The sequence below is a fragment of the Taudactylus pleione genome, unplaced genomic scaffold (assembly GCF_031769625.1).
Source record: "Taudactylus pleione unplaced genomic scaffold, aTauple2 ptg000015l, whole genome shotgun sequence".
Lineage (NCBI taxonomy): Eukaryota > Metazoa > Chordata > Amphibia > Anura > Myobatrachidae > Taudactylus > Taudactylus pleione.
This window is the reverse complement of record NW_028284417.1, coordinates 16893999-16908963: the sequence shown is the minus strand read 5'-3', so window position 1 is coordinate 16908963 and position 14965 is coordinate 16893999. Positions and strand designations below refer to the sequence as shown.

General features: G+C 44.5%; 1 protein-coding gene across 1 annotated transcript in view; it reads left to right on the top strand.

The window, feature by feature from the left end:
* Positions 1–622: 622 nt before the first annotated feature.
* SNAP91 (synaptosome associated protein 91) overlaps positions 623–14965 on the top strand; it is a 148436-nt gene continuing 134093 nt past the window's right edge. The window contains exons 1-2 of the mRNA XM_088471880.1: positions 623–893; positions 1531–1668. Of these exons, the coding sequence (XP_088328006.1) occupies positions 1539–1668 (130 nt within the window). The 5' untranslated portion in view covers positions 623–893; positions 1531–1538. The remainder of the gene's footprint in view (positions 894–1530; positions 1669–14965) is intronic.

Below are 14965 nucleotides of genomic sequence, written 5' to 3'. Positions count from 1 at the left end.
CAGGTGGGGAGGTGAGATGTCTCCTGGCTGCTGAGGGGTTAATGTAAGCACCATGCATTTAGCATCACCTGATGAGAGGAGACCATTGTGCAGAGTAGCAGCAGGGAGATTGCGTCGGGGATCAGTCGCTGACACCACGTACTGTAGCGTTGCTGTGTAGGAGGCCGGCGTCATGTCCTCACTGCTGCTGCACTACTAGGCTCCTGTCACAGGATATACCCACACGGTGCACAGGCGGCGGCGGCGGCGGAAATTACACTGGTGACTCGTCCTGCAAAGGTGGTGGCGGCGGTGGGGGCACTGTAACATAATGATGGGGGAAAAAGAGGAAGAGTCAGAATGATGTTTGCATTGGGAATAGGGGCAGGCGGTGTGTCTCCTATGCACGGTCATAGTGTATCACACACACCTAGCGGTACATGCAGGGATGGTGCTGTACTCGGGATGTCACTCTCCTCCGCCAGTCACTCCATCCATTATACCCCCCCTCCATTGCAATGCTGAGTGCTATAGTCTGCCACCCGCCCAGTCATCAATCAACATCATTCCCCGATTTAAAAGGACCAACATTATGTATACATGTATATAGCATGCGTGCATCTCACTGCACATGCAACCAGCTATAGCTCAGCACAGTGACACCGTACATAGCTGTGTATGTGTGAGGCAGGGTGACCCGCAGGCGGCATACAGAACAGAGAGGGCTCTTCTGCGCTGCTGATGAGGGTAATAGGAGGAGGAGGGGGCGGGCACACCCCCCTGTGCGCTGCTGGGGGAGGGGATAAGCAGCAGCACAGCATCTCCGGCAGCAGCATCACTGACACCAGGCGGAGGAGGAGACGCCGGGCCAGCAGCTGCAGCAGTGACAGGAGCAGATCACCCGCCGCACACAGGTCTGACCGTTACCCCGGGGTGTGCGCCGCCACCACTGTTACACCCCCATGTAGCGCTGTGCTGCCGTCGGTATACCCGGTATTTCCAGTGCCAGCAGCGGGCCCCCACCCTGGCATCATAGGCACAAGTTGGCTGCAGCTCCCTGTGTCCCCGCATACAGTGGCAGCGGGCAATGTGCAGGGAGCATCCGCTATTTTGCCCCTTTAATAATTGAGCCGGTGCGATGTGAGGGCGCAGGTGGGGGTAGGGTGGCGGTAATCCCAGGCTGCCGTAGCCGGGGAGGATAACAGGCAGGGGAGGAGGGACAGGAGCTCGGTGCTGCTGCTGCTGCTGCTCATTTGCAGGGGATCGCTGCATCGCAGGGCGGCCAGGTGTGATGTGCGCGGTGTGTGGGAACGGATGGGCACCTGTCATAGTGGCTATGGGGGTACTACAGCCATGTCAGATGGGGGAAGGGGGGGAGCAGTAACCAGGATACGGGAAGGATGATCTTTTTCTCTGCACCATCCATATTGCTGCCTCATCCATAGCTGCTGCTGCATGCGGGGAGCCTGTGTACATGGTTACATGTGTATGTATGTGTGCAGGAAGGCAGATCGCCGGGGCCACTGACCTGGGCTTTGTCTGTTGTGACAGGAGAGAAGATGTCGGGACAGACGCTGACAGACCGCATCGCAGCCGCACAGTACAGTGTGACGGGCTCGGCCGTGGCCCGGGCAGTATGCAAGGCGACCACTCATGAGGTGATGGGGCCCAAGAAAAAGCACCTTGACTGTAAGTAGCCTTACCCCGGGCCTGGCACCTGCTGTATGTGTAATGCTACCCATTCCTCACCTCCCCGATGCTCCATGTAAGTGGTCCTGGCTTTCACAGACCTGTACATTGAATAACCTGTTCCTTTTACCTGTTAGATTAAGGACTAAGGATACAGAGGGGGGACTGTAATACTGTCATGTGTAGATCACTGCAGATCCTGCATGGTGTAACTGGAAATGCATGTGGAGAAGATGGGCCCTGGTAATTGCTCATCAGAATGGCATTATTTGTGGTAATGGTACTGACATGCCACCTAGAATGGGAGAAAATAACATTTATTCATCTGTACATTGGTTTGAGCTTTGTGGGTGTTATCTTTGGTAATGGCATTTCCACAGTATATATACATTTTGCACTTGTGAATGGAATGTTTGTGTTTTTGCATCTAAGCCCTAAGGCAGCTACTGTATGTACTGTATGTATATTTTACTGTCATTTGATGTCTCTTATTCTGCTACTTTCTTCTTTGACCTTCGTTCAACCTTTTTATACACTACAACAAATGCTGATGGCAATAATAAATGAATGATAATCTATCACAACCTTGGTTTAGTTTGTGTATCAGCTCCACCTTACATTGTGTCTGGTATACATTCAGCTGTGAAACCCTTGTGATCTTGTGTTTGTATTGACCTCTAAAACCGCTACATTGTACTGTGTATTGGAAGACCTTGGTTCTCTGATTTATGGTATAAAGCTGTGGATTGGATGTATACATTTTGTGCTTTGTTTGGGCCTACATTTTATTAATATTTTTTTTTTAGTTGACATAAATGGGTCTCTGCTCATTTGTCATAACTCTTCACCCCAATGTTTGATGTCCGAATGAGGATAAGTGCTTTGGCAAATTCATTGTGTGGGTTAAATAATCCATAGAAACACCTGAGGGGTATGGTTAAAGCAGAATTTAAATCCCAACCACAGTGCTATGTAAATGTAGTAATGCCTATGCCAATCTGCTTAATAGAATAAGCTATAAAATTTCTTAAAGTTCTTCATCATTTGTATCTTGAAAGTGTTAAGGGGCCTATCCATTAGCAGATAAATTTGAACGATTAACGATTTATCGTTCAGTCGTTCAATTTATGTGCTAATGGATAGGCTCTGAACAATAAGAATGCGCACTCCCGTGGCCGACAAATTGGGTCTTTTGTCTCTCCTACATGTTGGTCAATTATCGTTTATCGCTGACAGATATTCGAAATATCTGTCGCGGTAAACAACGAACGATTTTCTTTTAATTAAAAATTAATAGAAACAAAAAAAAATCCACTCCCAGAATGATGTCATGCAATATCGTTCGTCGTTTGCAAAAATCTGTCATGTACATGACAGATATCTGTCACAGCAGCCCCAGGAATTTTCAAAAGAGAAATCTTTTGTCTTTCAGAAAGATCTTCTAATGGATAGGCCCCTTTAGGCATTATTTAAATTTGCTGTCCTAGAGGGCAGAGATCTATGTCCTGAAAGCTGATACCACAGGGTGTTTCCAGGAGAACAATGCACATTAATAAATGTGATTATTTATAGCTGCCCAGAAGATTACACTTTATGGGACAAAAATGCGCCCAAAACTCGAAAATGCATTTTTCAGAGCTTTGGCCACATTTCCATATGTACAAAGCTCCGGAATGTTATACGTTTCAGAGTTTGGGCCCGGTGGGTAACGCCATCTTTCCGCATTTTTCTCAGAGGGATCCAATTGGATCCATCCCAGCGCATGTGTCACTGCGCATGCTCAGAGGGACTTCTGGGACATAAACAACATATTGCAAATGAGCGCTCTTATCGGGGAGCTGTCCTTTTGCGATTAGAATCACAATTCTAGGTACATGCTAGTGTTAACGCCAGTATGTACGTGATAAGTTGTGGGATGTACCGTGTCGCGGATGCAATGTTTAGTACATCCCACCCTATATGTGCTTATTAACATTTGTATAGTATCAGTATATTATGTTGCTCTTTACAATTGTGAACAAAACAGTTTGTAATCTGATACACTGTTGCCCGTCTGTGGGACTGAACAAGTCTGCCCACTCTTCGTTTCGCTCGAGCATTCAGTAGCCGTTTACGACCACAGGCATAGTGCTCAGACCCAGTTTTTTGTCTGCTGGCCCACTCTGTGTATGCTTTAACAACAATTCACCAGTGTAGTCATTTTGCTAATGCTTGCTCCATTACTACTAGTGCCAACAATAATTCCACATTATTTCATGAATGATGCACTTCATTAGTCTTTGCATACCTTTTGCCTTTCATTTCTAATACAGATTCAGACAACATAAGTCGGCATTATCTGTGGAATAGCTACTTTACATAAAATCGACCTGGTGGTCATAATAATTTTGGCCACTCAGTGTATGGTAAGCATAAGTATTTTATTTTGAACTATGTAAAATACAGACAGCCAATTTAGCGACTGACCGATTAGAGTAGCAACAGTAGAACGTTTTACAAGGAAGATCAGTCTAGCTTCTTCATTCAATATAGATTGTAGGGGGTGAAAGTCTGTTTAGGTGCAAATCAGCAAGTAAACTATTGCAATAATCAATGGGAAAGATACTGGTTGCATGCATTTAGGCTTTTGCTATGCCTTGTGTCGTGTGTGTACATGCTGGATATGTTTCTTAGATATGTGTAATAGGATTTTGATACAGGTTGAATATGGGGAGCAAAGGACAGTTCAGAGTCAAGGATGACATCAAGGCAGCGAGCTTGGTCTTTTGGCTTGTTGACAGATACAAGCTGATTGGTTGCTGGGGCAACTACTCCACTTGTCTTATTTAGACGGTTTTTGACATCTCTCCCCTCCCCTTAAAGTTTATGTTGGGCCCATCCTTGGTTGTCTGATATATTTTATATATTCTGTATATTTCTTGTTTATGTCTGAACTATAAGAGATAGATAGATAGATAGAATGAGTAAAAAAAACAGGCACAGGTGTGATGGTGAGGTTGTGGTGTGGACATGGCTGACACTCAGATCGCCAATTCCCAAAATGAGGCATGGACAACACAGCAGGTGCACTTGCACCAAGACCAGGACCCGAGAAGTTGCTGGAAAGTAATTTATTTTCTTCTGAAGAAAACGCTGACTATAGAATTAGATTTAGGCGGAGAAATGCGTAATGGACCTTTAAAAATACCCTTGTGCTTACTACACCAGTGCTGATGTAACAGAGCCACTGATGGAAATACTTTCCCATGTGCCTGAAGGGAAGTATGCTCATCCTGCAGCTATGTTTTCCTCTTGCCAACTGCATAATAGGAGCCTCCATCAGTAGAGTGCATACAGAATGTACTCTACTAACCTCATTACTGCTTGCTAATTAATGTCACTATATTGGGACATTGCCCCTATTTGTTTGGCAAGGTTGTTTAAGAAACTGAGCTTTGTCTCAAGGAGCATACTGCTTTGGAATACTATGTTACCAGTTGCAGCTATTTTACTATTTCTAACCCTTGCCTCTGAAACTGATTCAGAATGTTTAACATTTATTTGGAAGAATTAACATCAACCTAACATCTCAAGCCAACAATTCCTATGCATGTTAATTGTATCTAAGTGCTTAACTACTATTCCCGAGGCTGTAATATGGATATGTATTCTGACAATAATAAGGCATGTTTAACTCATTAATGTAATAGTACCTTTTATGATTGGACTTTGTGTTAATCCTTTTGTAGCTCCCATTTAGGTGTGTGTGTATGTATGTATGTATGTATGTATGTGTGTGTGTATGTGTATATATATATATATATATATATATATATATATATATAATTTATATTATAGTATGCACTCACAATAATACATAAATAATGGGGTTTTGGTTATGTTTATCGGTTTAAACTCTGATAGCGGCTACCAGGTTTCCATAAGTGTGACAGCTAGGACGTGCAGAGATATAGGGTCCCGTGATGTGGGCTGCAGGCTTAAATGCATTGATCAATTCATGAACCAAAACCCCATTATTTATGTATTATTGTGCATGATTTAACAATGTTGAGTGCATAGTTATCTGCTTTTATTTATTTAAGCAATGTGGTCACAAGCCACTTGCACCCCAGGCCTGGGAATGGCGAGTGCAGGTTTGTACCCAAATCTGGGAGTGGCGAGTGCAGTGGATTTTTGATGTGTGTGTGTGTGTGTGTGTGTATATATTTATATATATGTGTGTATATGTATATATATGTGTGTATGTATATATATATATATATATTTCTCTCACTCTTTATATATGCTAATATCCTATTATGAGTTTCACTGACAGAACTCCCTTGTGTTCGTTTTTATTATTTATTTATATATTTTTTTAGATCGTGTTTGGGGCAATGCAATTGTTTTTGTGCACCTCCTGTTTTATTGTGTTACTGTCGGAGCTATTCAATTCTTTTTGACGACTGGTCCGAATGCATGATTTCTGCATGCACTGACGCCATTAGCCAATCTCCGGAATGCATTCCGGAAGTTGGTAAATATGGCATCATCGCATCCCCCATAGAAACCTATGCCTGCAGGAATGGCGGCATTGCAGCAGGTATTGAAGATATCTGCTGTTGTTCCTCTGTCATACATTCAGGGGATACAAAATATTTGCGTTTACCCCCCGAAAACTGATGTTTTCGGGGAATAAGCAGCAAATATTTATTGATAAATGAGCCCCTTTGTGAAGGTATTGGGTCAAAAGGAGTAGTAGTAGGGTAGGCCGATAGGAGAATAGATTCTTCATTTGTGGTGAAAAAGAAAAGGTTCCAGAGGGATCAGGGAAGGAATTGTGCAGGTTGCTCGAAGAGCATACTATATTTTGTCTGAGCTTATCAATCCTGTCTTTGAAATAAGAGGCCAGATCTTGGGCACTGATAGTAGCTGGTGGTCAGGGCCGGATTATAGGGAGGGCGAAGGGGGCGGTCGTCCTGGGGCCCCCACACACTGCCCAGTCACCGCTGCTACTAACACCATTTAGCTGTCTTCGGCGCCTGCGCTGCTATTGTCCGTCGGCGGCTCAGCTGTTCCCAATCCCTAACAGCAGCCGCCGAGGAGCTTCCTACAGTCAGAGTCTCGCGAGATTTGACGTCATCATCTCGCGAGACTCTGACTGTAGGAAGCTCCTCGGTGGCCGCAGTCAGTGACAGACAGAGGGAGCCGAGGCTCCAACATAAAGAAGAGTTGAGTCGACTTGACTCAGGTCCTCATGGTTCCCTCTTGGTGCACCTCAGCGGTACAGGTACTGTAGCCCTTAGTGTGTGTGTGTGCGTGTGTGTATGTATATGTATATGTGTGTGATATATATATATATAATATATACACACATACAGTATATATGGCTATATATACATAGCTATATATATATATATATATATATATATATATATACAGTGTGTATATACACACAAAATATATATAAATATATATATATTTATATATATATATATATATATATATATATATACACACACAAACGTGTGTGTGTGTGTACATACACAGTATATATAGCTATATATAATGTATATATAGCCATATATACTGTAGTGGTGTGTGTAATATTTATAATGTATGTATGTTTATTACATTTGCTTTAAAATTTAAAGTTACTGGAATATCAAGGTCTTATATATATATATAATGTGTGTGTGTGTGTGTGTATGTATGTATATATATATATATATACACACTAACACCTATATGAGTGTATGTATAGTTATATATACAGATATACTGTGTGTGTATATATATATATGTGTATGTGTTACATAAAGGCCCCACAAGTTTGTTGCCCAGGGGCCCCCACGGACCTTAATCCTGCCCTGCAGGTGGTATTGGTGTGGGAGGGAAGAGAAAACATTTAAATGTATTAGAAAGTCGCTTAGGGCAAAAAGCTTGAGCAGAGATTAGATATTTTGTGTTTGGCAGTATCCAGAACCTTTTGATTGATGGTCTTATGTGGAAGTCATTAGGTGTACGAGATATACACCATTGTCCTATTACTTTACAAGAAGGTTTTTGTAGATGTTTTACTTTAGAATGCCAAGGCTAGCTTAAGCTGGGTACACACTAGCAGATATTGGCCGATTGATTGATCGGCCAATATATCTGGTGCCCGTAGGCCAGTATGAACCAGCAATATGTCTGAACGAAGTCATTCACAGACATATCGCATTGGCTGTGCTTCACAGCCGATGGACAGATATATCTGTCCATTGGCAAGTGTGTACGGGCGGTCTGCAGACCGCCCCTACACATGCAACCAAGGGGAAGGGGGCTTGGATGATGATGGTCATTCATATACACTGAACGACCATCATCTACAGATATATCTGCAGATCACTCGATCTGCAAATATATCTGCTAGGTGTGTACCCACCTTTAGAGTTTGATGTGAAGAGTAGATCTGCTATTTCTAGGGATTGGCTAAGATGTGGCACAGCTATCAGAAGAAATAAATTTAGAAATTGTTGAAAGAGGTTGTTGCAGAGAGGTGGAAAGTTGTTAATACAATTCTGCAGGTTTAATGGTCTTGGTAGAGTTCAATAACATAGAGCTTGAGGAGAGCCTGCAGGTGATAAAGTTGCAATCGCAACTCTCAAACGATGCAATGTCGTTAACGAACTGGCAGTCCTGGACAAACGCTATCGTGCATAAAGTGTTCATTTTGACAATCTATTGTGCATCCTGAACAATTTCCAGTGCGTTGTGTATGAGATTGGCAGATCTTGCCTGTAGTACTGTAGGTAAGATCTGAAGATACGATGGGCGACCCGCGGGTACGTGCATCGGCATTGTTATCGTCAGTGGACACTCACGATTTGCACATATTTTGCACGTTTTGTCGTTCTGATGCATTGAAATCGGCAAATCGTGCAAAATATCTGACAGTGTGTGGGCACCTTAAGAGAAGGAGTGCTGAGGAAATCAGAAACCGAACAAATATAATATCAATGCAGTGTCCATCCTGATGAGTAAAAGAGTCAGTCCACTGGGAGAGTGAGAGAGAAAGTTAGAGAGCGTAGTTTGGAAGCCTAAAAAGAATGTGAACTATAAATAAGGATGTTTAAATCGCTCACGATGATGATAGTGATGTCAGAGGGTAAGAATGAAAGTGCCAGGCAGAGAAATGATCATTAAAGTGTTGGTGTAGCCCATGTAGGTGATAAATCACAGCAAAATACCTGAGAAAAAGGGCTGAACAACCTGATGGCATGACCTTCAAAAGAGATGAATGTGGCTGATGGAACATGTGGTGGAATGGAGACTACAATATTGGGATGGGAAGGATATGGCCTATCGACATTCTGAATGTCTCCAAGCACAAGGAGGACAGCGGCATGTCGAACCCAACATGCCCACATGGTTGTACAACATTGTAACCTTGTCTACGTTAGACATGCGGGTAAAGCATCATATTTAAAATTCAAAAGCTAACGTGACTGTGCTTCACATCAAAGGCACGTTTAAGTGATTTAGAGGTTGATGGGAGACAAGTTATGTGTCTGCGGTTTTCTGGATTTCTATACTTTTGTGAATAAGGTGTATGTGTATGGGGCATGTGGGGGACCTGGATTTGGACAATGGAAGAAACTATATTCTTGTACACGGTAAATGTAACATGTTTATCAATGTCATCTGTGTAGATGATCACTCAACCAAAACCTTATTTGTCGCGAGATCACTAAACTTTTATTTATATTTTTATACTGCTTTATCTTTGTGTGTTCATCCAGTAGTCCACAGTAATGCAGCCTTAAATAAAAATAATGTCCTGTGGTGACATTAAGGTCCCAGTTTGCTTGTCCCCAACACTGTATCTTTTTGGTAAACTCCCTCACATTTGAACAGAACAATCTGTAGTTGTCCTTTCTTTGGATTAACTTAAATTTCTGCGATGCCAGGGTGTGCACACGGGTTGGGTACAGGATGCCGGTACTCAGAATACCGTCAGCAGCATCCCGGCGGTCAGAATCTCGACGCCCAAAGGTAAGTTTCCTAATCCTAACACTCCTTTCCCACAGTTTAACTCTAACCGTCCCCTCTCCACTCCACACCCTTCCCCTAGTGCCTAACTCCTAAACCTAACCCTAATACTCACCATTGGGATCATGGCACCGGGATTCCGACTGCTATTGGCCAAGCGTTCATAGCGACATCGCTTTTTGATCCTTCGATGTCGGCTCTTCCTATCATTGTGAAGCAGAATTCACCAAGCGTTGGATTTTTCACCCACTAATAGGTAACGTGAGTTGGGTTAGACCGTCGTGAGACAGGTTAGTTTTACCCTACTGATGAGGTGTTGTCGCCATAGTAATGCCGGCATTCTGACCACTGGGATGTTAACTACATCTTGTGCATACTACTGTGTATTCCAGTAAGGAATTGCGATTATTTTCCTGCACACTTATTGGGTGCAATGGAAAAATGAGTGATGCTACACTACTGCTGAGTGCCTTCACGACCGTTCCAGAGGCACATTGCAGAGGATTGAATCAAGAACACGTCCTCTGGCAAAATATCTTTGCTAAGCAGTGGTTGGCATTGCTGCCTCATTGTTGGCACCATGGGTATGAATCCAACTAGGGCTTTATACAGTGGTGCTTGAAAGTTTGTAAACCCTTCAGCATTTTGTAGATTTCTGCTGAAATTTGGCCTAAAACTACCTCAGATTTTCACACTAAAGTCCTAAAAGTAGATAAAGAGAACCAAATCAAACAAATGAGACAAAAATTTGACTTGCTCATCTTTTTATTGAGGAAAATGATCCAATATCACATATCTGTGAGTGGAAAAAGTATGTGAACCTTTGCTTTCAGTAGCTGGGATGACCCCCTTGTGCAGCAATAACTGCTTCTAAATGTTTCCAGTAATCGTTGTCCTGAACATCGGCTTGGAGGAATTTTACCTCATTCCTCCTTACAAAACAACTTTAACTCTGCTACGTTGGTGGGTTTTCTTCCATGAACTCCTTGCTTCAGGTTCTTCCACAACTTTTTGATTGTATTAAGGTCAGGACTTTGACCTAGCCATTCCAAAACTTTAAATTTATTCTTCTTTAACCATTCTTTGGTTGAATGACTTGTGTGCTTTGGGTCATTGTTTTGCGGCATCGCCCATGTTCTCTTGAGATGCAGCTCATGGACAGATGTCTTGACACTTTCCTTTTAGAATGTTCTGCACCTCTTATAAGAGAGAGGTGGACAAGTTGGTGCAGTCAGAACAACTTCAATTAGCGGCGAAAAGTCGGAATCCGCAAAAAAGTATTGTGGATGACATAATTTCGCCTGGTGGAAACTTATCTCCGTATTCAATATGCAAACACTTTTCTTCTTCGGGGTCCACAGAAATTACCTTGGATATGTAGCTGGAGTGATCCAGGCACCAAACAGTTAACAAGCTTCAGCTCCCTGGATGCCCTGGGTCACGCTCCATACATACCCTGCCCCTGGCTACAGGCAGTTAGTTTTTTGCTGTTTGGTGCAGGATCACCATGCTGACAGTGGGACTGTGACAGCAGTCTCAAACAACAAGTTTTTATTTTTTTTGTTTTGTCTTTTCTTCCGAGTAGCTGCGCCTGCTGACGGAGGGAAGAACCTGAAGCAGCGTCCGGATAGACGCCCGTGTTGCCGCTCCGTGTAACGCTGCCATGCCGCAACACCAGTGAAGGTACTGATGCTTTTGGCGGGCATAACCAGCCCAGAACTGCAACCGGGAACCTTGGGGATGCAGGTAAGGGTTCCCTGCGACCGCTGACGTGGGGAACCTTGTGGTAGTCCGTGCCTCCAGCAGTGGAGACTCGCTGGAGAACGCTGTAGTGCAGAGCCATGTGTAAACTGTCTCCGGCACTAGACCACCAGGTCATGAGGGATCCTGACAGCCAGGGGCTTGATGGTGGCGGCCACATCAGTGTGCCTGGTGGATCCATACAGCATAAGGGGAGTTACGCTATCCGCTAGCGGCCCCTCCCCAGACGCTGATTCAGTTACAAACTTCCCGCGTCCTGGTTGCTCCTCCCAGCCTCCCTCTATATGAGTCGGCCAGAGACCACTCTCAAGTGCTCTTTGTGGCTAGGTTCTCAGGAGGTTGGGTCAGTCTCCCTGTATGCCTCTCCTGTGGCGATGAGGTCATACAGAGCTCCATACACTACCTGGGTAGTTGCTAAAGAGCTTAGTGCATATATTTATAATATATATTAACTATATCTATGTGCATTGTATGTGACTTTTGAAATCTGCTGTTATGCTACCTTTTCTAAATAACTGTCAGCCATAATCTATCACTGCTGTTTCTCCTCATTGACCCTCTGCTGCAGGTGTGGGATATATTGGGTGTGAAACATTCACATTTGTACTCGGGCTTTGCATAGCACTAGAGATATTATGTCCAAAGAAGCTGAAAGATAGGTGGCTGATGCTCCTGTGCTGGGCTTCCTTTTCCCAGATTACGGCACAGGTTGCAGACAGATTGGCGCCCCTGGGCCGGCCGCAATATGGGGGTCCCCTCAGCAGCTGCAGCCTACTATGTTTTTTTTCCCCCGATGCATCCGTCCTGGATGGACATGTATGCTCACTCAGGTCAGAATGTGGCTTCGTCCTTAGCAGCTTTTCAGCAGCCACGGTAGGCGACTAGGCCGGTACAGCCAAAGACCAGAAGGTGGTCGGTCTCGCACACCGTCCAGCTTTCAGATTCTGGTACATCTTCTGATGAGGGGAGGGATACACAGAGTTCTTCTCACGAATCCCCCTCAGAGGAGGAAGACCGTTTTTACAGCAGCAGATGTCCCTTATCTGATTAGGGCGGTCAAGGCTGTGCTAAACATTGACGAGGAGGAGCCAGTACAAAGAAAGGCTCTAGGATTTAAACGTCAGAGGGTTATAAAACCTGAGTTTCCCAAATCTGAGCACCTTTGGCTCTTATGGGGGAAGCATGGAATTCGCCGGATAAGAAATTCCATATTACAAAAAAGGTGTAAGCCTTATTCCCCTTTCCATTGGATCAGTGCACTAAATGGGAAGTTCCTCCGTCAGTAGATGCACATGTGGCACTATCTTGTCCCACAGATAGAGAAAGACTGCCTTAAGACAGACTTCAAGGAATGGATGAAGACACTGGAAAATGCTCTTCCAGAAGCTTCCAAGGAACAGCTGACGATTATCTCCTATGTTAACGAGGTGGCGTCCTACTTGGGAGAAGCCGCTTTGGATGCTAGTATATTATCCTCTAAAGCATCAGCGGTGTCGGTTGTGGCTCGGAGAGCCCTTTGGCTGAGAGACTGGAAAGGAGATGCAGGGTCTAAGAGAGCCCTGGAATCCCTTCCGTTCTCGGGGGGCATTTTGTTTGGCACAGAGTTAGACAAGATTGTTGCTACGGTGGCAGCCTCTAAAACAGCTGGTCTACCTTCAGCATCCACTGCAAGACCTAAGCAGTCAGCCTTTCGGCCGCAAGGTAAAGCAAGAGGTCAGTCTTCCTCTAGAGCCAGTTCATACAGGAAACCGCAGTCTAAGAAATCCTGGCCAAACAGATGTCCGGCTGTCAGGTCTCAGGTTAAACCTGCAGCCTGATGGGATGGGCCTCTCCCTGGAGATCCCAGGGTAGGAGGCCAACTACTTCAGTATTCAGACGCCTGGCATCTTACAACAACAGATGCCTGGGTTCGGGAGGTGGTCCCCCAAGGGTACACCCTTACTTTCTGTAGAAGTCCCCCGTAAAGGATGTTTGGCACTATTCCGGCAGCGGATTCAGTAAAAGCCTTGGCCCTCCAACAGGCTATACACTCCCTGCTGGTGTCAGGGGTAATAATCCCGGTTCAAGTGAGTCAACTAGGAAAGCGATCTTATTCCAACCTCTTCTTGATTCAAAAACCAAATGGGTCTTACCAACCTATTCTAAACCTAAAACTACTCAGCACATTTATCCACGTGCCCAGATTTCGTATGGAAACTCTGCGGTCGATTGTTTTGGCAATGGAACCAGGGGATTTCATGGTGTCCTTGAATATTCACGATACATATCTTCATGTACCAATTACACCATCCCACCAACATTTCATGAGGTTAGCAGTGCCGCAGGAACATTTCCAATTTCAGGCACTGCCTTATGGATTATCAATGGCCCTTCGGGTGTTTACCAAAATCATAGCAATAATGACGGCCTGCCTCAGGCACCAGGGCCTCAGGATCCTGCTATACTTGGACGATCACCTGATATTGGCACAGTCGCCTCAAGAATTGCAGCATCATCTTAGACTGATAATTGCCTGTCTACACTGACATGGTTGGATTATAAATTGGAAGAAGTAGTCTCTTCTGCCAGTGCAGCAGATGGTGCATTTAGGGGCTCGCTTGTATTCCCTGGCACAGAGAATATATCTGCCAGAGGACAAGATTTGCGGGCCTTCAGCTGCGGATACGCAGGCTTCTGCACAGTCGATCAGTATCTGTTTATGTGGCAATGCAGATTCTGGGATCCATGGTGTCAACCTTCGACATGGTGGAATATGCCCAGTAGACCTGAAGTGGTTGACAGCCAAGTCTGTGTTTTTTCTTCTGGTTATTGCTTCTGTCCATAGGGTCTCTGATATGGCAATCCTGTCATTTTGATCTCCTCTTTTGATATTCCATCAGGATAGAGCTGTTCTTCATACTAGGGCCGGGAACTTTCCCGGTTTCATGTAAATTAAGATATTGTGGTTCCGGCTTTGCAAGCTTCAGGCCTCTTCGGCTGGTGAAGCATCACTGGATGTTGTCCATGCACTACGTATCTATGTAGATCGCACCAACTCCGGTAGATGTGTTGTATGGCTGTCATAAGCGAGGCTGGCCAGCTAACAAACAGACTTTGGCCAGATGGTTGTGTATGACAATTTCTCAAGCATACACACAAGCTGACCTTGTTGTTCCAAATACGGTCAGAGCACATTCTACTGGGACCATTGTGGGCGGTTTGTCGTGGTGCCTCTGCTGAACAAATATGCAATGCGGCCATGTGGTCTTCCGTCCACACCTTTTGTCAAATTTTATACATTTGACACATTTGCCTCTCAGGATACTTCCTTTGGGCGTAGGATTCTCCTTGTGGCTGATACATATAAGCATCCCCACCCCTAAAGGGAACTGCTTTGGGACGTCCCAAGGTAACTTCTGTGGACCCTGTGGACCCTGAAGAAGAAAATAAGTTCTGGTATAACATACATTTTTAACTCTTTTTCTTCGAGGTCCATAGGGTCCCCAGGACATCCACCCTAACGCACCTGTTAGGAAATTCTTTT